The sequence below is a fragment of the Gadus macrocephalus genome, chromosome 10, assembly GCF_031168955.1.
Source record: "Gadus macrocephalus chromosome 10, ASM3116895v1".
Taxonomy (NCBI): domain Eukaryota; kingdom Metazoa; phylum Chordata; class Actinopteri; order Gadiformes; family Gadidae; genus Gadus; species Gadus macrocephalus.
In genome coordinates, this window is record NC_082391.1 from 23,150,219 (window position 1) to 23,172,705 (window position 22,487).

The window sequence follows — 22,487 nt, forward strand, 5'->3', positions numbered from 1 at the left end:
CACACAGAGACAGTAAACGGTGGACAACAGGAGTCGTCTCAGGGGTCGTTTTACGAGCCAACGTTAAACCTGCTGCCCCTGTTGGGTCCCCAACGTGAGTGCATGAAGAACTAAAATAAAAATAAAAAACACCTCATACTGAGAAGGTGTGAGAAGGAGCACACAGACACACACTGACGCACACACAGGAATACCGCACACACACACACAGGAATACCGGCGTGCCTGGTGTCGGCTCTGAGAGAGCTTGGGTTTCATGCAGAGAGTCTGCAGAAGCCATTGGCCTCCTCTGATCGCTTCATGTCGAGAGAGGTGCCGTTGTCGGCCCCTCAAAGGCTCGGACACACACACACACACACACACACACACACACACACACACACACACACACACACACACACACACACACACACACACACACACACACACACACACACACACACACACACACACACACACACACACACACACACACACACACACCTCTGTGAGGATGTGTGTGTAAAATATTTCTTATCAGGGGAAATATAGAAGTCAGAGATGATTGAATAAATATATGAATACATGAATAAACGAACACATTGAGTTGTGGCTTTGGTAAAACCAAAAGGACTACAATTAAATACTTCAATTAAGCAACCCCCCCCCCCCCCCCACACAACCACACATCACAAACAAACACACACCAGCCCAGGACCCCGAGTGGGGTTATGGGCATCAGCATCGTAGAACGTGGAGCTCCCCCGAGCCGGGCCCGGTCTAACCCGAGCCGGGCCCGGTCTAACCCGAGCCGGGCCCGGTCTAACCCGAGCCGGGCCCGGTCTAACCCGAGCCGGGCCCGGTCTAACCCGAGCCGGGCCCGGTCTAACCCGAGCCGGGCCCGGTCTAACCCGAGCCGGGCCCGGTCTAACCCGAGCCGCTCAGCCCCACCACTCGGGTCCACTCAAACAAACACGTTTACACATAAATGTTAACAGGTCTGAGTTGAGCAATCTAATTGCCGGGAAATGGCACAATAAAAGAAAGAAACACAGAGAAAAAAAAAAGACAGCAGAAACAACAGTCCCAAAAGAAAACAACATGTCCGCAGGGGTTCGCTGAACCCGCCTCAAACAAACTTTAAATAGAGTTGGGGAATAGTTGTGGCGGAGTCGTGTTGCAACACTGAGACCTTGTAACCCTGCAGAAAGGCCAGGTAATGGACCGAACAGGGAAGGGGGGCACTACATCTGATACAATGAAAGAGACTTTAAGGGATTTGGGGGAGAATGCAGGACGAAGAAAAGGTGCGATGGGGTTTGGTCTGAAGGAAAGACCCCTGGCTTATTGGTGGTTTTATATCCTGAGTAATGAGCTTTACTGGAGCGTCCAGCTCAGCGTAGGAAACGGCGATATAAGAAATGTAGCGCTGTTCCATTCACATCCGAGGACGAGGACGAGGACGAGGACACACACACACACACACACACACACACACACACACACACACACACACACACACACACACACACACACACACACACACACACACACACACACACACACACACACACACACACACACACACACACACTGAATCAACAACCTGGACCCAAATCAGCCGGTAATCTAGACACGGCGGTCTATCAGACTGGAAAGTGGAATGCATTGAAAGTGGTTCAGGAATTTCAGTTGTGTGACTGCTTTCACCTGTTCTGAACCACTTAGCAGGCGACATATGTATAAATAAAGTGAGACAATAACAAAGGAGGGCGAGTCAGAGAATGAGAAATGTGAGAAAGACAGAAAGACAGAGAGAGACAAAGAGAAGTTTAAACAAAGAGTGAGAAAGAGAGACGTTGGAAGTGAGATACAGTGACAGTGACAAATATATGGGGACAGAGAGAGCGACAGACGGGACATACCTGGGGGACAGGAGCATTCCTGAGCGACGTCCCTGGCTGATCGGAGTTTGGGGATCACCGTTAGTTTCTACAAAGAGATTACACCAATATGAATAATGGAAAGTACTTTACGCATACAATTAAACGGTGTGCATAGGCCTCGATACAATTAAACAGGTCAAAATAAGATATAAAGACACAAATTAGATTTGAGGGACTGATTTTTTTTTTTTAAAGATGAGTCTATTATATCAAAGGTCTGAATTAATCCAATTTCACAAAATGTGTATTTTCGCAAAATAATGCAGTTTCCATATAATTGACACTGCTATATGCATTTGCTCTGATGCATTTTAAAGCATACTCTAAATTAATATTGAGGTTGCTATAAGTGAGTGTGGTCGTCTTACGAACATGCAGTCAGTACGAGTGTAGAGCTGAAAGTTGGGGCAACATAGGCTCCTTTTCTGCTATTACGCGCGCTTTACGCATCGAGCTGGGTGAACATTTAACAGTTCAATTCAATGAAACGACCTGTTGTTTTATTCAACTTCAGTGATAGATAACCTCTATCGTTTAAGACATTGATACCTCTTCAACGAGCTTTTCAATCGGGGTGCTCAGCTCGGGAATCAGGGTGCCATCCTCCTTCAGAAACGCGCTGTGCGACGGCTGGAGGATTGAGATTTTGTCCATCTCCGTCTGCAGCCGGCTCTCCAGCTGGAACGTCTTCACGCTCATCAAAAGACACACCGCGATGGAGCTCATGGACAACAGCAAACACAGAGCGATGGGCAACCCTGGTAGCCACTGTCGGAGTCCGGACTTGGGCGCAAACTGGCACCCCGGCTTACTCTCCCCGCTCGAGTCCCTCGCTGTATCCATGCTGAAATCCTGCTCTTCAGAACCGTCCCGTTGATCCAGTGAACCACGGTGTCCGCGTTAGGTGATTCGCAATTCCAACAACGTGCTAAGGCGACTTCAAACTTTATAGAGCGCCGCGCAGAACAACCAATCTATATAACGTACAGTATTGTTCTCAGCAAAGGGTTCAATTCTTCAAGTGTTGGAGACAAGAGCAGGTTAGTGCGTGCGTAATGTCAGGTTGTGAGGGGCTGGACATGGACCAGAGGAGGTGTTCCCTGCTCGTGAGTGTTTAGGATGTGAGACCTGCAGCGGGTCAAGCTGTCTCCACAAGTTGTGTTCCACGATGTCCCGCCCTGTTGGCCACGTGGGAGGCAGCAGATGGATCGCGCTTTAATCAAGTGATTGATTGACACGAGGGCTGGATAGATATCTTGAGAGATTTTATAATTTTTTTTATTATATTCCCGGATCGTTCATTGATTTATACAAAGACTTCATTTATTACTTTTTGATTTCCATAGACTATATTTTTCGCTATTTACCAGTGCTGTCGGTTAGCCAATTTAACTATTCGAACATAATAGGCTGCATATATATCTAAATGAATCCGTATGAAAGGTCAAGAATAATTCCGAGTCTAACCCAGCAGCTCTATACTGCCCTCTAGCGGGGGCCGCCCATTCAAAGAGAGACCGATCATCAGTACGAAATACATCGTTTATTGAGAAAAGAACATGGTTGCAAAAGTTATAAATCCCCTCAAGACAAAAAATAGCCCTAAAGGAAAACGGCACAAGTCAATTGATCAAATGTACAGAATATCCGCCCCTAGCCCCAGCATTTACAATTATCAAACCTTAGCATAACTTTTTTACATTTAAACCTCAAGTTTACATTATGGACAGTAAAAAAAAAAATAAAAAAAAAAGATCTTGAGAAAACTTTTACATTTACAAAGACGAATAAATAAACCAAAGAAATCCAGAGGGAAGCGTTGAAACATCGATGCCGAGATCGGGCCGTTTCTGTTCGTAACCAGGATAAGAGGATATGGGCAGGTGGACTGATACAGTCGTCAAGTTCACAATCTCTCCCAGAGAGTCAGACAGCAGGCTTGTGTTCCGGGTTCAGAGAACGGTCTTCATGCAGGCGGGGGTCCTGACAGAGGGCTGGGGGTTAAAACTTGCTGCCTCTGCTGCTGCGGCTGCTGCTGCTGTTGTTGTGGTTACTGCTGCTCCGGTGGTGGTTACGGCTGCTATTCGTCTTGTGCAGGCCAGCGAGGAAGGGGTGTCTCATGGCCTGCTCCAAGGTGAGGCGCTTGGCCGGGTCGTACGCCATCATCTTCTCCACCATGTCAAAAAAGTTCTGGTGGTCCTCGCTCTGACACATCATGTACTCCTGGGGGGGGGGGGAGAAGGGTTCAGGTGTTGAAGCACAGGGTCTCGGTTCAGCGTCGCCACATGTTAATAGAGTAGGGAACACTAATCGTTCATGGTTCCCCTCTCACCTTGAGCGGTTTGCAGCTCTTCTTGACGAACCTCCCTGACGAGCTGTTCCCATCCCAGTCCAGCTTGTAGCGGTGGACGTAGCGACGTTTCCTGGAGAAGAGAATTCCAATCCTTCAATAAAAAGTCAAAATAATCAAACATAGCAGCAGTGGGACACTACATCCTGTTAAATGCTGTGGTCTTCCTCTAGAGGTATTGGGGCGTGAGGAGGGGGACTTGCCTGGTCTTCTGGAGGAGGTGGGTGGGGATCGGGCCCAGGATTCGCTCCATCATAGCGAGGTGCTCCTTGCTGTCGTGGGTCTGAAACGCACCAACGATCAAAGTGAGACATAGAAGCAGCGACGGCAAGGAAGAGGGATTCAAGTGCACGTGCGCTCTACCGCCCCCTACCTGGAACAGCGTGGTGCCCAGGTAGTACTCCACCAGGATACACCCGATGCTCCACACGTCACAGGAATGGTCCCAGCCCAGATCTGGAAGGCCATCGCCACCACAAAGAGCACTTCATTAGAGGGTTTTATCAATCTGCATTTCATTCAATGATTACCTTTTTATAATTCTATTTTAATCCTATTTTTTATTTCGACTTCCATCGTCATTTTTGTATTTTAAAATGGATTCAGGTGAAAGCACTTGTGTTTGAAGGTGCTTTATAACCACATTCAGCGTCACTATAGTACAGCCGTGACCACGCCCGCCGTCTCCGGGACAGACTCACCTAGGATGACCTCGGGGGCACGGTAGTGCCGGGTGGACACCACCGACGTGTGGTGCTCGTGTTCATAGGTGGCGTTGCCAAAGTCCACAACCTTGACCTCCGGGTTCTTCAGGGTGCGCTGGTCTCTCCTCTGAGGGGGGGGGGACACGACAGTGACTAGAGGACCCTGGCATAAAGCCACCCATACAGCCCTGGGTGTTCACAGCGTGCATGAGGAAGGGGGATCCGTTTCCTCACCAGTATGGGGCTGTACTCAATGTCGTACTGGGAGTCGATGAAGAGGATGTTCTCCGGCTTCAGGTCCGTGTGCGTGAGCTTGTTCTTATGCAGAACTGTGAGGGAGAGGGAAGGGTTAATAAAGACAGGGGATGAAGTGCTCGAGAAGGCCTGCGGTCGTCTCCGGGGCGATTGAGCGGTGTGCGACGCTACTCACAGCGGCACGCTCTAACGATGCTGTAGGCCATGTGCTGGATGTTCTCGATGGGGAAAGGCTGGAAGTTGTTCTCCTTCAGGAAGTCGTAGGTGCTGAGGCCGAGCAGCTCGAAGGCGATGCACACGTGGCCGTGGTAGTCGAACCAGTCCAACATGCGCACACATGGACTGAGGACACAAGATCAACACATTGGTCCAAGAGTCGGTGCTGAGGGTGAGCCGGTATAGACTGGCGGATGGTGGAACTGTCTACTCACTATTTGCGGTCGTAATCCAGCGAGTTCATCTGTTCAAGGACCTCTACCTCAGACAAGGCCGCCTCTCGGTAGCGGTCAATGTTCTTAATGATCTTCAGAGCCATGCGAGGTCCACCACTGCTGAACATCCAAAACAACAACGTGTGAGGAAAACATGTTGCGTGCGAAAGCGGGAAACAGATCAGTAATTGAACAGCGAGTGAACACGAACGTCCCCGAGACTTACTTGTTATGATCAATGCATTCCACCACCTTCCCGAAGGCTCCTTCTCCTAGAGTGGACATTATCTCATCTACGGGGAATGAGAGAGAGGTAGTTAGCACCGCGGCACGGACGGCGGTGGACAACACAGGCCTCCTGCTGCTTCACTACCTGACATACACACACGCACTCTGCTAAGCTAGTCTACATATGTGGCTGGTGTAGTCCAACACAACATTAAACTGTCACACTGCAGAGTGAGCTCTAGCCTTACAACTTATCTTAGCAAAGGGCCTGGGCCCTGGAGTCGGTCTACGCTCCGGTTTACTTAAGACTGTGCAACTGAACAATCATCCAGACAACAAGAGAGAAGACTGTGATAGAGAGTAGAAACAGTAAAAATAAAAAGGTTTATATTCTATACATCTCGCTCTCAGCATGTCTCCAATGTGATAGATGAGGTGACCCTCGCCATCATCCTCAACACTCCTGGATCTTTTCCTGCGCCGATGGCTCCTCCTCTGCACCGCGGGGAGTCGACCACATCAATAACCCATCATCAGCCAGTCAGCACCAGGCCGCCACAACGCGACATCATCGGCATTCATTCAACCGGGCCAAGGGGGGGTGTGGGGGAGGTGTGGATAGATTCGGGCCGTTCAGTAACACCGCCGGGCGAATGGACGGAGCAGCAAATTCAAATTCAGCCCCACCAGAGAAAGGCATTTGGGCGGCAGCCACCACATAGTGTGTGTTACAGAAGAAAAACATGGCAACAAGATATTTTTTTAGATGAGAGACTTTCTCAGTGGTACAGAAAATAAAAATCATACGCAGAGCACAAGCTTGTAGACCTTGGTTTAACAGCTTTAACCATTGACAATCCCCAGTAGTTCAGCCCGCTAGGATGTCTACAAGCTCCCCCCCCAGGTCAATCTACCCCTTTAGTTTGGGACTTAACCAAACTAACCCAACCGATGCTTAACTAGTCCAACACATACATCAATGACAGCAGTGGCACAGGCACGCACACAACAACACCCAACACCAGTGACAAGTGAGCCTGATCTTTAGGTGGGGTACAGGAGGGGGGAGACAAAGAGAGAGGGTGGGGGGAGGGTTCCCATACCGAGTACGAGCTGTGGTGGGAGGGGCTCCGGCGGCGGCCGCGGTCCCGTCGCCGGCTCCTGCTGCGCCGGCTGCGACCGCTCCGCCCGCTGCGGCACGACGACTTGCTGTAGTGGTGCCACTCCCGGTCACGCATGTCCCGCTGGTCCCGGGTGTCTCGCAGGTCCCGGGTGTCCCGCTGGTCCCGGGTGTCTCGCAGGTCCCGGGTGTCCCGCTGGTCCCGGGTGTCTCGCAGGTCCCGGGTGTCTCGCAGGTCCCGGGTGTCTCGCTGGTCCCGGGTGTCTCGCAGGTCCCGGGTGTCTCGCAGGTCCCGGGTGTCCCGCTGGTCCCTACAGACGGGCTCCCGGTCCCGGGGGTCCCGGGGGTCCCGGCAGGCGGGGCCGCGGCCGTCCTTGTAGCCCATGGCCCCGCTGGCGTCCCGGTACGCCAGGCTGTCCCTGGAGGCCGGCTTCTGGTTGAGGTTGCGGGTCTCCAGGTAATGGCTGCAGGGGGAACCAGACGGACAGAGAGGTGAGACGCAGACAGGGGGAGCGAGGGGCCCCCCCCCCTCGCTGGAGCGAGGGGGGGGGCCTGCCTGTTTGAATCTCTACACCAAGGCCCTTTAAGCAATGCAATTTATTTAGAAACGTACTGGTTTACAGTCACCACCCCCCCGCCTCCGGCTCAATAGAGGAGCCAGTGGCTGACAGCGAGGCACATATCTAGGGTATCTCAAGTATGAAATGATTGCCGGCGTTTCTGCGGGCTACTGCTGAGGTGGGACGCCGGACCCCCACTGAACACCCTCTCCTTCTCCTACCAAGAGAGCGACAGGAGGAGTTCCCCACGTCTCCACCGCCTCGACAATATGACCTACCTCCATGTCTTCACCATGGCTATGGGGCAACGTGGCTCTGCCCGCTACTATTTACAGTGTTGCCATGACGCCCTACTGTCACCGGGTGATAACTGGAGCCCTAGCACCCTGGGCCCTAGCCCCCTGAGCCCTAGAACCCTGAGACCTAGCACCCTGAGACCTAGCACCCTGAGACCTAGCACCCTGAGACCTAGCACCCTGAGACCTAGCACCCTGAGACCTAGCATCCTGAGCCCTAGCATCCTGAGCCCTAGCACCCTGGGCCCTAGCACCCTGGGCCCTAGCACCCTCGAGCCCTAGCACCCTGAGGGTGTCAGCTCTCTTCCAGAAGCAGGTCAGCTCCCCGGGGGGGGGGGGATTATATTTAGTGCTGATCTGGAATCTTCCCAGAGTTTAATCCTCAACCGTTTGAACACTCGACAGCAGTCGAGTGAGCCCTACCGCGCGGGCTGACCTGAACACCTTGTTTGGTCCGTTTGTATCCGGGCAGTTATGGGATCAACACCACCTTTACAACCACAAAAAGGTCACGATAATGTTTCTGACCGCACAGTGTAATGCACATGGACCACAGCATCACTGACTGTGCTCCGATTTAAACATGCATGAACTCACGACCACACGCCCCCCCCCCCCCCCCCCGTGGAATGCTGGGGACACTTTGTAACAACTTTCCAATATCAGCCCAACACACTTCAGTAATCTGAAAACAAACATTTAAACCCTCTTCATGTTTCCCAGCGTCAGTCTTAACCATGACACGCAGAGTGCAGATTATTCTGTAGAAACGCGCTCAAACCATGGACGTGAACAACCGACGTATTGGTTAAAGCTGACGATGAGAAACACAAGTGGATCTGACGGGTTCTATTTTAAGCCTTTCAACAAAATATCAGTGCAGTATTCAGTATGGACACAAGAGTGAGTAAGGTGGGTACTTTAAAATATGACTTGGACAGTGGCTCAAAGACAAGTTTCAATTCATCTGAAAACAATCCAGGGTGGGGACAGTGTGCACCCCCAGCGTTGTGCGGTCATACATGGTTCATAGGATCACAGCGGGCACGTGTTGGGCCGGCATGTATTCACACCAGGGACAAAGACCAAAGTCAATAGTATGATGATAAACGCCAGAGGGAGGAGAGGGAGTGTTTTTACCCGTCGTAGGGCCTGTAGTGACTGTGCTGGCGGCGGGACTTGTTCTCCCTCTCACTGCTGTGAGAGTCTCTCCGGCGCCGCTTCCTGCCGTCCACCCTCTCCTCCCAGCTGTACTCGTTCTGCCACAAGCCGGGCGAACGCGACCGCATTCTCTTGGATTGCCGCATCTGAAAAGACAAGTTTGTAAAAAAAAATTAACGCTTTGAACACAGACTTCCTTTGGCTCAGGTACGACATGCCATGCCACGTAAGAACCACTAGGGCGGACAATCTCTTCCATTACATTGAGTGGTGGGATGACATAACCCTTCTGAACCACCATTAACGGTTCCACTTTCAGATCGTTAGAGTGTCTATCTCATGTTAATGATTCCCATCTATTACATTTTAAGTAGTTCAAAAGTGAATAAACCAATATCCAATTCCTCCATCGCTTTTGCGTGCAAATACGCATCTGCATCCACCGCGGATGACGTAACCACGCGACCTGCCGTAACTCGGCGCCGATTGGCTGCTTGCGTTTCAAGATGGAAGACAAGAGATCAGTGTTTATCTCACTGAGAGCGTCGCCATCTTGTCTGCCACACTGTTTACCAGGAGCGGTCGTTCACACATTAAAAGGTTTAATGAACGAATCATAGACTCGATGAAAAACATCGAAAACTCACTCACGTGAGAAACAAACTCGTGTTCAACTCATGTTAATTACGTAAGCAAACCCCCACCGCGCTAGCTCTGCAGGCTAGCTTTAGCTAACACAACAATCAGCTTAACGTTGGCATGTCATAAATCGCCCGCAACAACACGGGCGTGTCTCTTAAACGCCACGGCAATTAAATACACATTATATATTAACATATTGTAAATAAAACACCACGCTGACCACGTAGCAAAGTACCGTTAGCAAAACGTGGCTAACCGAGGCTAACAATTTTTCCGCCGAAAAGTTTGACTGCATCCAAAGCCGCTATAATAACAATTACATAATGAGTACGGTTGTTCGTCGTCCAACAGATGAGACATACTCACATTCATCACACAGTAACACACAGATTTGATGGAAAAAAAGACACGTTTGTCGATCCTGTGACGCAGATCGGTCAGCGGACGCGAACAAACGAGAGGATCGCTGGCTCTTGCTCCAAGATGGCGGATCTCGGCCGAGGCTCGTGGAAAGTTCTTCAAACAGATACGTGACGTCAATGGCAACAGACCCGCCCACGCAGATGAGGCCACGACGCGGACCTTTAAAAGTGCTCTAAAAAATAACGGGTGTATTACCGCAGCTTAAATTTTAAATATATATATTAATAGTCTTAAAATAAGTTTCAAGATAAGCGTGCCATTTCTTTATATTTTTTGATTGGAGAGTAGCATCCAGCTGCAGCACCCACGACTATGCCCACGTCGCGGACTGTTAAAATCGCTCTAAAAACGTAATAAATGCTCTTGCGTAACTTGCTTTACAACACAGCTTATTTTTAAATCAAGATTCTTAAAATCATTGTCAAGATAAGCGTGCTATTCTTCTCACAACACAAAAACGTAAAATGTCCGGGCCTATGTAGACAACGGTGTACTTTGCATTGTCAATAAAGTTGTAATAAATAACAACCTTGGAACTATGGGTAAAACATGGCGGCGCTCTGTGTCCATATGAAGATGTATTCGTGATGTCCATTCCGTCCTTGAATCAATGGATGTGCAGTTGTCTTTAATATTCCGACAAAAACTCCCTGGAAACACAATAAAGCAAAAGACAGAGGTATAAGATCTAGTGAACTTTTGTTTTTGATTTTTTACGAAATGTCTGAAAACAGCACTACAAGCGCGGGAGGAGCGCCTCCGAGAGCAATCGTGATGGAGATGATGATCGCTAATTTTAAAAGGCTACCTGAACTAGACCAGAAGTTTTTCAACTATGGACCTTTGTACTTGGGAGGAAACGCGGCATTTGCTGGTCTTATAGCAAACAGTTTCTTTCGGAGGGCGCTCAATGTCACCCAGGCGCGCATTGCATCGTCGGTCCCGATGGCCGTCCTCCCATTCATCACGACAGTCGCCTTTTACAACGCCGCAGTGTCCAGTCCTTTACTTTCTGGGGATCTCAACTGTCCATCGTGTGCTTTGATGAGAGGAGCACTTATCGGCGTAGTCGGCGGTGGGATTTACCCCATTCTGTTGGCGTTACCCGTGAACGCAGGACTCGCATCCGCATATAACTCTGCACCAATGCCAGTCAAAGGGAATGCATTTCGATTTGCCATCGACATTTCTCGGCCGGTCCTGACCAAAATGAGGCCAGTGTTGGTGCTTCAGGCGTTATTTGGTACCTACCTGAGTTCGCGACACTTTGACACCTATAAGAAGCTTGTTGAGATTGTGTCTGGCTCTGGGGCCGAAGAGCTCATGGATTAACATCTGTGTTCAAATGTTCGTGTCTAGTATAGCCATTGACCTAATGTGCTTCATCCCACGCATTTTTTCACATTCTACAAAGGAGCGTAAAAGGGGGTTTAGGAAAGACAATGAATAACTGTGTGTATGCATATCAATAATTGTCCTACACAAAATGCTGATATTAATATGCTATTAATTGACTATCAATGATTTGATGATCAGCACTTACAATAAATATTAAAAACAAATGGGAAAATAATATCCCTTGTGTCTTTCTATTTACGTAGGATACGCATCTGTTATGTCACTTTTGTTTTGCAACAAATGTCTTTAACAGATATTGTTAATAAAAGTAGCCCATTATGTGTTTAGAAGGAGAGGGAGTGCTTTATATGACATTGAATATGTGTGAAATAATTTCCTCTGTCCAGGCCTCAGCTTTGTTGAAGATGGGAAATCATTTATTGAAACATGTCTTCACCTCAAACTGCGGGTTTAACAAAGTCACCACTCTACTTCTATAGGCTTATTAACTGAGGAATGTGTTACAGAGAAATCAAGTTCATAAATAAAGAGTTCAGAAGTAAAAAAACAAACGCAACCTTTTAACACTGACATCGAAAAGGAATTATAGAAAAATGAAATCAGACATGTTTGTTCAAAGTTCATAAATACCCCGACGCACACACACTCCCTTCCCCAGAACCCGCCCCGACCCTCATCAATCACATCTAACCTGCAAAAAAGAAAAGTTCAATGACAAACCCACGAAACGACCGCACTTTTCAAGTGAGAGTAGCCTGAAGTGTCATTACAACCAGTGTATTACAGGGTACGCCTTTCTCGGTCGCAGATTCCTTTCCACCTAAATGAAACATAGCAGTACCCATACTTATAAACCCTCCACATTGTCACGTTGTTCATCAACCAAATGATGCTTGTTTTTCTTCCAGTAGTCAAAGCCTAATCAATACTTCAGGGCCGAGACGTGTACCACCCCTTTAAAATCAGTCTTTTGCTGCATGCCATGTTAATTTTCTTCATATCCATAAAACAAAAGAGATTAAAAACTATACATCTGTCACCACAGAAATCTCCATTAATACAGCAGACAACTGAATGTCAGTCAAGAGAAGAACTTTCTGAGTTGCAGAAAGGATGACGAACACCATGAAGCGATGGAATTTTTCTGTACCTAACCAATGGCTGACTGGGCTCCAACTGTAGTCTGTTTGACTGATGTTTCAATGGCACAATACACGATACAGGTACTAATGAAGAGGTAAACATGTACACACGTACAACCACTCTCTTCAGGGAATTTCGAACAGAGAGAAAATGGCAACCCATTCTCTGGTTTCCTCTATACTCTCACTCACACATACATACATGATTTAAGACATGCAAGAGAAATGATATTTTGAGTCTTAAAATGCAAAGAATCTTTAATGCCTATACCCCAGATATTCAGGACTCAATTCCTTCCATTACCTTGAATTTTGGCAGCTGCTTTGGGCTAGCCAGCGCCCTTCACATTATCTTTTATACAGTACAGTGCAATTTAAAAAAACAAAATACAAGGCTAGAGGTCTTAAAGGAGTACAGAGTCAGGTAGAGAGAGAGAGGTGGGGGTGCCATGGAGAATATACAAAACAATATACATCAATAAGTCAGTAGGAATTTGTTTGAAAAAGTAGTTTTTCCCTGTAATATTATTCTCTGTTATTAATCTCCACAGAGTACACACACATTTAAATTTCAGGGAAATGTGTCCCTCCCCTTACAAATACACGGTTACCAACCATGACGAGTTAATTCACTGCACAGGCATGTTTACTCCATGTTTATTCTAGCTTTACATTGTCTACGATCCAATCTTCAAATCGTTGTCTTTTTTTGTGGTTTGTATCCTTGATGAATCCGGCTCATCCCTTTTTCCTTTCTTATTTTTTCTGCTAGAAATACAAAGAAACCGAGTACCAGCTTGGTTCCTTCCCATTTCAACTAAGTGCAGTGCGTACACACACTCCCTCTCCGTCAGAGGGACTTCGCCAGCGTCGGGACCTCATGTCTTGCCGAGAACATTGGACCTGATGGGGGCAGAGGCCAAGAAACAAAGAAACACTAAAAGTCAGAGGAGATGGATTGATGGTGGCAGCCCAGCAAGCTCCGCCCTGACCTTGACTCTTTGCTGTACAGCAGTGGTTCTCAACGGGTTTACCCCCAGGTCCACATGTGTCCGTCGTCATTCAATTACGACCCAAAACAATGCCTTCATGTCATGTCAAAAAACAAGGAGTTGACCATGAGCTGCAACGATTGGGGCGAGACCCAATGAAATAGTAAGCCTTTGAAACATGAATTAACATTGAAATATAAGTTAATTCATGGGCCTCTTGCTAAAGATTAATGTTTGGCCTATGCTCTCAAAAGGCCCCCCTTATGGGTTGTGACCCAACAGTTGAGAATACCTGGTATACACGGAACCTAAATGGAAAATGGTTTTAAGTATGCTGTGTCTTCCACATGGAGCTCTCTTTAGGTTGACTTGGAACTGAAGGAATTTTAGTTTTCATGGCCAACTCGTTTAAATTCTAAAGGAGAGTTCTAAGCAGTGTCCTTGTTTGAAATCCATTTCAAATGGATTTGTAGCTGTATGCTTAAGCCGGGGGTTCCTGTATGCTTATCAATGAACACCTTTGGTCCTTTATTGTAAAAGAGAGACAACACAAAAAAATAAACACCTGAGGTAACCATAACCCTTACCCTTTTTTATACTGCCTTCTTTGCCAGGTTGCATTATAAAATTTGATTTTAAACTGAATGAGTCTCACCTGGTTGAATAAAGGTTGAATAAAAAATATTAATAATAAGGACGTGGGTGAAGGTCTTACCTGAGTGCTTTCCACCTGTCCTTCTCCACCTGGTTCTCTGGACTCTCACTCTCATATGAGGCCAAGTAGAGCCCTGTGCAGAGGACAGGCGAGAGGGAGACAGAGTGCAGGAGAGAGCAAGAGAGAGAGACAGAGAGACAGAGTGCAGGAGAGAGCAAGAGAGAGAGAGAGAGAGACAGAGAGACAGAGTGCAGGAGAGAGCAAGAGAGAGAGCGAGAGAGAGAGAGAGAGAGAGAGAGAGAGGAGAGAGAGAGAGGAGACATAGATAAAGTTAGCATGACGATGCAGATGAAGAACCATAGCTATAAAGACATGGTTGAGCTAGTGTGGGGGAGGAAGAGGAGAGGGGAGAGGGGGTCTCACCATCCTCGCTGAAGATAGGGGCCGTGTGGAGGTAGTGCAGGATGGTCCGGTCTTGCTCAAATGGACACTCCACTTGTTTCCAGGTCATGAATTCTCCAACTTGCCTCGCCAGCTCCACAAATTTCTTGGGGGAAAAAATAATTAGTTATATATTGTATTTTCTTTAAGCCTGGAAGATGATATTTTCTGTGAGTTGACAGCGGCAATGAAAGGTTACGAAGTGCAGGATTTTGACAAATGCATACCCACTGCTGCACGGGAAGCTAAGCCCTACAGGAGTCAACCTCACCTCAAAGTTGACATGACCGTTGGGAAGGCGATTGGCGCATCCCTCGTTGAGGAAGTAAATGTCTTTGATCAGCAGGCTGAAGAAAGGAATCACAATCTGGGAGGAAACACACAGAGGGGAATCAGCACCCGGACCACGATGAAGGCACAGGAAAGAGAGAGATCTGAAGCCCCACGGCTCAGAGAAGCCGTTCAGATCCAGAACACCACCTACTCTCTCTCTGCTGCTGTTAGCTGTCTGCGAGCGGTGGGCGGCTCCCCGGAGAGCTGTTCTGTAGTTGTAGAAGTTTCCGGTGGGATCCATCTGATGCTGTCGAAACAAAACACACAAAAGTGTGTTTGACACCTTTCATATTGATCTTCTCAGGTGGTACTCCAGCCCCGAGCGGTCTCTGATGCCGTCCTCCTGCATCACAGACCTACCTCCAAGATGAAGAACTTTGCAGTTTTGGCTTTCCCCCAGGTCTTCTTCAGCCGCGACACCGGACTCATGTTCATACCAGCTGTAGGGGGAAACCCAGGTTAACTGAGGCTGGATAACATCAACGCCATGTCAACCTAGTGTGGTGCACCTGAGATGGGAGCACGGTGTGGGACTGCGAGACAAGACACTCACATATGATGGCCATTAGGGAGTTGAAGTTTCCGATGTTGAAGCATTCCCTGGCGACGTCGATGAAGAACTCTATCACCTGGGCCCTCTGCTTCTTCTTGCCCGGCTGGATAGAAACGTCAAGCAGACATTTAATGAGCTTTAAGTTCACGAGATAAGATATTTTGCATGCAATATTATAGTTGAGCTATCATGGATTGTGTTCTAACCCAAAAACGTGTGTTCTGAATGCAGTGACATATTATAGCCTTTAGAGGGCAGTAGCACACTGCTTGTTCATGGCTACGTTGTAGCTTAGGTCAAATTCTAATTTAAGTTCAAAAACACATTAATTTGTGTTGGGGGAAATTATATGTATTAAGGGGTGATGGAATTAGTCCCGCACAGTAAAACTGAGGGCAATAATTAAATGAATGACACGAGAAACGAGAATGAGTAAAGCAGTAGTTGTACACACTGTCAGCTTCAGGGTTGGTTAACAGGTCTGACATAAAGTAAGAACTCCTCATGGTGCTCTGGTTGACTTCAGGCTGCTCACCATGCATATCTCAGTCGCCACCAGGTAGCACAGTCTGTTGAACCACCTGACGTAGGCCTCCAGGTTAGATGTCTTCTTGTGGTCGCTGAAGCAAGGCTGTGAGTGAGACACACAGGAGTTACTATGCTGCTGACAGACCGATTCTACTGAGTCCGTTCCCGCACCCTGTGGAGCAATCTGCTGGTTCTCGCCAGTCAGCCCAGTCAGCCGGTGCCTTCAACAGAAGAGTAAACTTGTAATTGTATTGACTTGCCGACTGCACTTTATGCCTTGTTTTTAGTATTTCTGTTTGCACTTTATTTCCTTTTGTTATTGTTTTTAGCATTTTGCGTCTGCACTTTATTGATGGTTTTTATTGTGTCCCTAATGTGACTCCATGTGTATTGTCTGAGTGCAAATTATCTGCACAGCACTTTGGTACAAACCTAGTTTGCTTTTGTATGAGCTTTATAGACAAAATCTACTTGAAACTGGAAACTTGGGCTCGCTAAACCAATGTAGAGTAAACGGTTCTAAACGTGGTTTACCCATGGCGTGTATAGAATACGGGGAAGTGTTGACTAGACCAGTGTTTCCCCACCTCTGGGTTGTACCAAACTACAAGTGGTAGGCAGGATATTATTCTGCAACAATCCAGACTAATTAAATGGAATAGAGAGCCGTGGAAACAGGAAGGTAAACGGACACAATAGTTTATGCTTCTGCTCAAGATCAAGGTTCAACATATGCTCTGAAACCCAATGAGAATACCCAGCGGGTCGCAACCTACCAGTGGAGAATAACTGGTCTCGACTACACTGCCCCCTGTTTTGTACAATGGCTGGGAGTTAAAACCCTCCCCACCAGACACAAGGCGTATTAAGCCTTGTGTCTGAAGGGTTGTGGGTTGAAAGGTTGTGGGCATCAAACCAGCGGCCTTGCATCCCCGAGCCAGATGACATGTGTCTGACCTATAAGAGGGTGGAGGGTGGAGGGTGGAGGGTGGAGGGTGGAGGGTGGAGGGTGGAGGGTGGAGGGTGGAGGGTGGAGGGTGGAGGGTGGAGGGTGGAGGGTGGAGGGTGGAGGGTGGAGGGTGGAGGGTGGAGGGTGAGTAACCCACAGAGAGGTAAAGACAGAGAGCAGTGGCAGCGCTCCTGCCCGAGCCTGTCATTATACTACCCAGCTCGGGGCCATCGCTGACCTAGCGGCCTGTTGACCTCGGCAGCACCCCTGAAGAAGGGCCCTAAAGACACAGGCCCTCTGATTAGAACGGGCCACGTAGGGTAGAACCCATCTTTAATGGCAGGCTGGGTGTTTCTGCTGGCGGGGCACTTTTAGAGGTCGTTAGACCTTTATTTGATCGGGCGAAAGCCCCAGGAGAGACACGTATTTCTTGCAAGAGCTTTCTTGCAAGAAATATTTAAAAAAGCAGCCATGATGGTTTATAGAAGATACTTTTTCTTTTTGCAAATGCTCTTCTTTGGATCATAACTCTCTGAGGTAATTTATCAAGCAGACATTCGGATGAACAAGATTCATGCTTATGGTTTGGAGATGAATTGCAGATGCGAGACTGGGTTTTACCTGCGTGGTGTCTAGTGGGTCTTTCTGAACGAAAGCCTGGACGAACTCCTCCGGTCCGATGTGACCAAGGTGTTCCTGGGGAAGCAAGACTTTCATTACGACTCATCACCATGACTCAAAGACCTCACATTTCCTCATCCTGCCTTGACACTATCTATAGGTCCTCTGAAAGAGAAGTTCACGCTTACGTAAAAGGTCAAAATAAAATAATGACTAACACCGTACTTATTTCTGACCTCGAACAATAAAGAACCATTCTCTTTATCACTATCCTAAAACGGCATCAGAAAATGTCATTAATATTGTATGTTGGTCCTCTACTTGTCCTTTCTCTCAAACCATTCCTCCTCTCTCCATATGTGTGTATATGTGTGCGTGCTCGCATGTGTGTGTGTGTATGTGTGCGTGCGCTTGAGTGTGAGGCTGTCGGGTCACATCCAGTCACAGTCCTGCCATCCCCACGTTAGAATCCCTGGGCGCATCAACTGACTTCTGAGATCACGTCACTGCCACTCATACGAGTGGACTGCCTACTCAGGCCTGCATTAGCGCGCTCTCTCTCTCTCTCTCTCTCTCTCTCTCTCTCTCTCTCTCTCTCTCTCTCTCTCTCTCTCTCTCTCTCTCTCTCTCTCTCTCTCTCTCTCTCTCTCTCTCTCTCTCTCTCTCTCTCTCTCTCTCTCTCTCTCTCTCTCTCCCCTCAAATAGGCCGTATTAGGATACACATGAATGGATCAAAAAGGCACAGTGTGCAATGGAAGCCCCTTTGTTGCTAGTGTGTGAGTATATGCAACGTAGCGCTTTGGGATAACAGAATAAGGACCTTTTTTCATCCCCTGCGGTGGTTTCATAAGTAGGCTAAACCCAGGAGTAGCTCCCAAAGGTTAACGATGAGGGTGTGTTTGATTTATGTGCATGAGAGCCCCAGCGTGGTCACTGAGTGCTATCTTTACCTGTTCCGTTCCTAGCGCGCCCCGACCCATATATCAAGCAGACCCATAATCAGTGTTATGAGCTACACCTGTGTGTTGCCCCAGTAAGCTGTGAGACGGAGCTACGGTGCTAGTAGTAAACAAGCCCGCACTCAGAGCTGCTGCTCGTTCCGCTTCAGAGCATGTGCATTCATTCCCTTAGCATTATTCAGCTTGTGTTGCTGCTTTAGGGAGCTACTCTTCCTTTAGCTCTGGTGTGATCGCACCTCATCATACTGCCTTTTGATGTTTCTCTTTCATACCCACCTTTCATGTCCGTGCCCTTGACATGATCTCCATTCAGTTTCTCTCCCTCTCGTGTCTCTCCATCTTCATTATCACGTCCTACCCTAAACCTCATGTCTCCCCTGCACCTTATCTCTCTCTCCCCCTCCCCCCTCTCCCTCCTCACTCTCAGCATCCATCTCTGCTTCTTTGTTTCCCTTGTTTCTCTCTTCTGCAATTCATTGGAGTGACTTCACTTCACGTGAACAGCACAGAACTGACCTCTATTTAATAGTCTGTGCCTTAAATGTTTCATTGTTGCGCTCTCTCTCTCTCTCTCTCTCTCTCTCTCTCTCTCTCTCTCTCCTCTCTCTCTCTCCTCTCTCTCTCTCTCTCTCTCTCTCTCTCTCTCTCTCTCTCTCATTCCTTCGCCCCCCCCCCTGCCCGCTGCTCACCAGCTCTACGTGGGTGAGCTGCTGTGCCAGCGTGTAGGGGTCGTTGCAGATGGCCAGCATGTCCTTCTGGATGGGCGGGGGCTTGGCCTTGAAGGAGGCCAGCTTGTCGGAGATGGAGGAGGCGGTGAGGGAGAGGCGCACCACGCTGTCCTCTCCCTGGCTCATCAGCGCCAGCTTCTGGTTGAGCTTCTGCAGCACCTGGTTCATGGTCTTCCAGTAGGCCTGGAGACAGAGGCTGTAGGAGGGGAGGGAGAGAGGGGGGAGGGGGGGGAGAGAGAGATGGGAGGATGGAGGAAAGAAAATGAGATCGGAGGGGAAAATGAGAAAAGAGGAGAGGATTGAGGGAGGAAGGAGAGAGAGAGAGAGAGAGAGAGAGAGAGAGAGAGAGAGAGAGAGAGAGGAGAGAGAGAGAGAGAGAGATGAGATCGGATGGGAGGATAAAGAGATAAGAGGAGAGGAGAGGGAATTAGTAAACATATTTTCGTACGCTGTTTGCTTTTTCAGTCCATTATCATTATTAACAGATGTAATCCGCATTCAGGAAAATTAATCTCTACCTAATCATGGTTCTAAAACCATGTTGCCATTCCCATTATCTGAATCACTGCAAAATATATTTGTGAATAGCAGTCCTGGTGATTATCTCAATTGTTCACAACAATGATGTCATCTTTATTATTACTTTTTTTGTCATGGTAATCCCCCTCCTTTACCCTCATTCTTTGTACCTTCAATGTGTGTGTGTGTGTGTGTGTGTGTGTGTGTGTGTGTGGTGTGTGTGTGGTGTGTGTGTGTGTGTGTGTGCGCACACATGCGTGTGTGAGTTCAACCGAGGAGAAGAGTGCTAGTCAATGGTCAGTTATGCTAAAAAATCACCCAAGGTCATAACTCTCACACTGACACACACACACACACACACACACACACACACACACACACACACACACACACACACACACACACACACACACACACACACACACACACACACACACACACACACACACACACACACAGTGCTGTAAATAGTGCCACATTCATCACTTCCTCTTGCTTTCCTCCACCCTCTACCCCCTCCACACACTTCCTACTAATACTCCAACACTCCTGTTGCCTCTCCCACATCCTTCTCGTCCCTGGCTCCCCCCTCTTCATCATCCTCCCCCCCTGATGCTGCAGCCAGAACCACTCTTCTGAGGTCCTTCCTTTTATACTCATATACTTCATTAATGAACAGACAGCAAATAGAAGGGACGACTCATCACCATGACTCAAAGACTATTGCATAAGATCTGATAAACTGCTGCCATCATAAACAAAACCAGTGTATGTATTTGTTGTAAGTTGTCTGATGTGTCTGCATGTAATGTAACTGTTTTAAACGTCTCCGCGGTGAGGCCAAAACACCTTCTCCAGCCAGATCGGAGAATAAAGTTGTATTGCATTGTATTATTTTTGCAGGGTGAATGCTCGGTGTCTACGGATCATTGTTCAGCGCTCCCCAGTAGGATCCATGCAGGGTGAACGCTGTCACCCCCCTACGTGTGTCAGCTGTACCGCAGCCCAGCGATTATATTAAAAGGCCCGCGATGACTACAGCAGCACTGCGGACAAAATGAAACCCGAAGGCCTCTAAGACAAGGCGTCCTATTAATAGATGGGATGATTAAACTCAAATCTCTGCCCTCCTACACGTCTTTGAGTCTTAAAGGGGAACTTCAGGATTTCTAAACATGGACCCTGTTTCCCGGCATATTTTGGGTGCAAGGGCCTAAAGTGGGGCGCAGGTTAGGGCTGCAGCGGTCTCAGGCATTTCTGGATCAATTTCATGGATCTAATCCTCATTAGTCCCTTGGATACAAAATGATCCAGAAATAGGTTGAAAAATGTCTCCTTTAATATTCTATCTTCCACCAATCTGGGACAACCACATAAAGAACCACAGTCTAAATAAGTCACAAGCCTGTGGTTCCCCAGCTGGACATCAACCCTACAACATCAGCCTACATTGTAGAGGATGCTAACAACAAGGGCCTCCAGTGACTCTGGTTCACAGAGCCTGCAGGTCCTGGTGGGACTGAGGTGGGGGGGGTGGGGGGGGGGCCTACCTCATCGCAGGGGGCTATCCTGTGAATGAGGTCCTCCAGGTGTCCCCACCATCTTCTCCTCCCTGAAGTCCGAGGGGAACGTCTCGGTCCACTCCTTCAGCAGCTGCAGGAGCTTGGGGCCAAACTTCCGGACCTTGGCCTGCGGGCGGGACGCATCGATCAGAGGGGGGGTGGGGGGTGGGGGGTGGGGGGTGGGGGGTGGGGAGGTGGGGGGGTGGGGGGTCGGGGGTGGGGGGTGGGGGGTGGGCGGTGGGGGGTGGGGGGTGGGGGGTGGGGGGGGGTCGGGGGTCGGGGGTGGGGGGGTCGGGGGTCGGGGTTTTTACGACAGGATGCCCAAGTAATTCCCTCAGTAAAACTGTAAAAGGGGTCTGGCAATCAGTGTGTGTGTGTGTGTGTGTGTGTGTGTGTGTGTGTGTGTGTGTGTGTGTGTGTGTGTGTGTGTGTGTGTGTGTGTGTGTGTGTGTGTGTGTGTGTGTGTGGCCTGTTTGTGTGTGTGTATCTCTGCGTGCGTGTGTAGATGTGTATGCGTCTGCTTCTGTGTCTGTGTGAGTGCATGCATCTGTGCGTGCGTTCGTGTCAGTGTTCAGAGACTTCATAGGGTGTTTCACTGTGCGCGTCAGTGCGTGCGTGCCTCGTGTACTTGTGTGTGTGTGCATGAACATGTGTGTGTCTGTGTGCGTGCGGCGCCTCTCACCGCGTCCAGCGGGCTTTGGTCCAGCTGCTGCTGCTTGATGCACAGCTCACACACCCTGGACAGCAGCTCGGGGGGGGGGATGAAGAGCCGGGCGCTCAGCAGGAAGGTGAACACGTAGGGTTTCTGTCAGGACACACAGCCCCCCGTTAGTCGCTCTGTGCGTCTGGAAGCGGGGAGCGTGTAAACACGGCCGCCGTCCGACGCACCACCACGGGCGGGGCAGCAGGCGACGCCCCTTGACACAGTTATGACTGACAGGCAGGAGGGGCGGGCTGAGGGAGGGATGGTGCAGTGGCTAGGGGTTCAACTCCGGCCGAGAAGGCTCTGGGGTTTGGATCCCCCGCGATAGACGGGCTACCTGTTGGCATC

The 22,487-nt window shown here is 48.8% G+C and overlaps 3 protein-coding genes across 5 annotated transcripts in view; 1 reads left to right on the forward strand and 2 right to left on the reverse strand.

The window, feature by feature from the left end:
* Positions 1–3,448: 3,448 nt before the first annotated feature.
* Positions 3,449–10,199, reverse strand: LOC132466217 (dual specificity protein kinase CLK4-like). 3 transcript variants are annotated; one of them, XM_060063306.1, is made up of 15 exons: positions 10,039–10,199; positions 9,010–9,176; positions 7,303–7,477; positions 7,249–7,266; positions 6,997–7,203; positions 6,292–6,388; positions 5,892–5,958; positions 5,666–5,782; positions 5,410–5,576; positions 5,214–5,308; positions 4,977–5,106; positions 4,649–4,731; positions 4,479–4,558; positions 4,258–4,348; positions 3,449–4,148 (listed from the first exon to the last, which is right to left on the reverse strand). In XM_060063306.1, the coding sequence occupies exons 1-15, from the start codon at positions 10,042–10,044 to the stop codon at positions 3,927–3,929; spliced, it is 1,722 nt and encodes a 573-aa protein (XP_059919289.1). In that variant the 5' UTR covers positions 10,045–10,199; the 3' UTR covers positions 3,449–3,926. The 3 variants fall into 3 exon arrangements, with proteins under 3 accessions (XP_059919289.1, XP_059919288.1, XP_059919290.1); XM_060063305.1 differs by having other exon boundaries at positions 5,666–5,785; XM_060063307.1 differs by lacking the exons at positions 6,997–7,203; positions 7,249–7,266; positions 7,303–7,477; positions 9,010–9,176; positions 10,039–10,199 and having other exon boundaries at positions 5,892–6,866.
* A 410-nt stretch (positions 10,200–10,609) lies between these two features.
* Positions 10,610–11,668, forward strand: tmem126a (transmembrane protein 126A). The gene has a single exon (XM_060063308.1). It carries the CDS (start codon positions 10,816–10,818, stop codon positions 11,425–11,427), a length of 612 nt encoding a protein of 203 aa, XP_059919291.1. The 5' UTR covers positions 10,610–10,815; the 3' UTR covers positions 11,428–11,668.
* A 180-nt stretch (positions 11,669–11,848) lies between these two features.
* LOC132465995 (ras-GEF domain-containing family member 1C-like) overlaps positions 11,849–22,487 on the reverse strand; it is a 15,581-nt gene continuing 4,942 nt past the window's right edge. The window contains 13 exon segments of the mRNA XM_060062963.1: positions 11,849–13,499; positions 14,304–14,376; positions 14,667–14,790; positions 14,956–15,051; positions 15,169–15,264; positions 15,378–15,457; positions 15,571–15,673; positions 16,106–16,201; positions 17,669–17,743; positions 19,317–19,538; positions 21,425–21,469; positions 21,471–21,563; positions 22,119–22,241. Coding sequence (XP_059918946.1) covers positions 13,475–13,499; positions 14,304–14,376; positions 14,667–14,790; positions 14,956–15,051; positions 15,169–15,264; positions 15,378–15,457; positions 15,571–15,673; positions 16,106–16,201; positions 17,669–17,743; positions 19,317–19,538; positions 21,425–21,469; positions 21,471–21,563; positions 22,119–22,241 — 1,251 coding nt within the window. The 3' untranslated portion in view covers positions 11,849–13,474.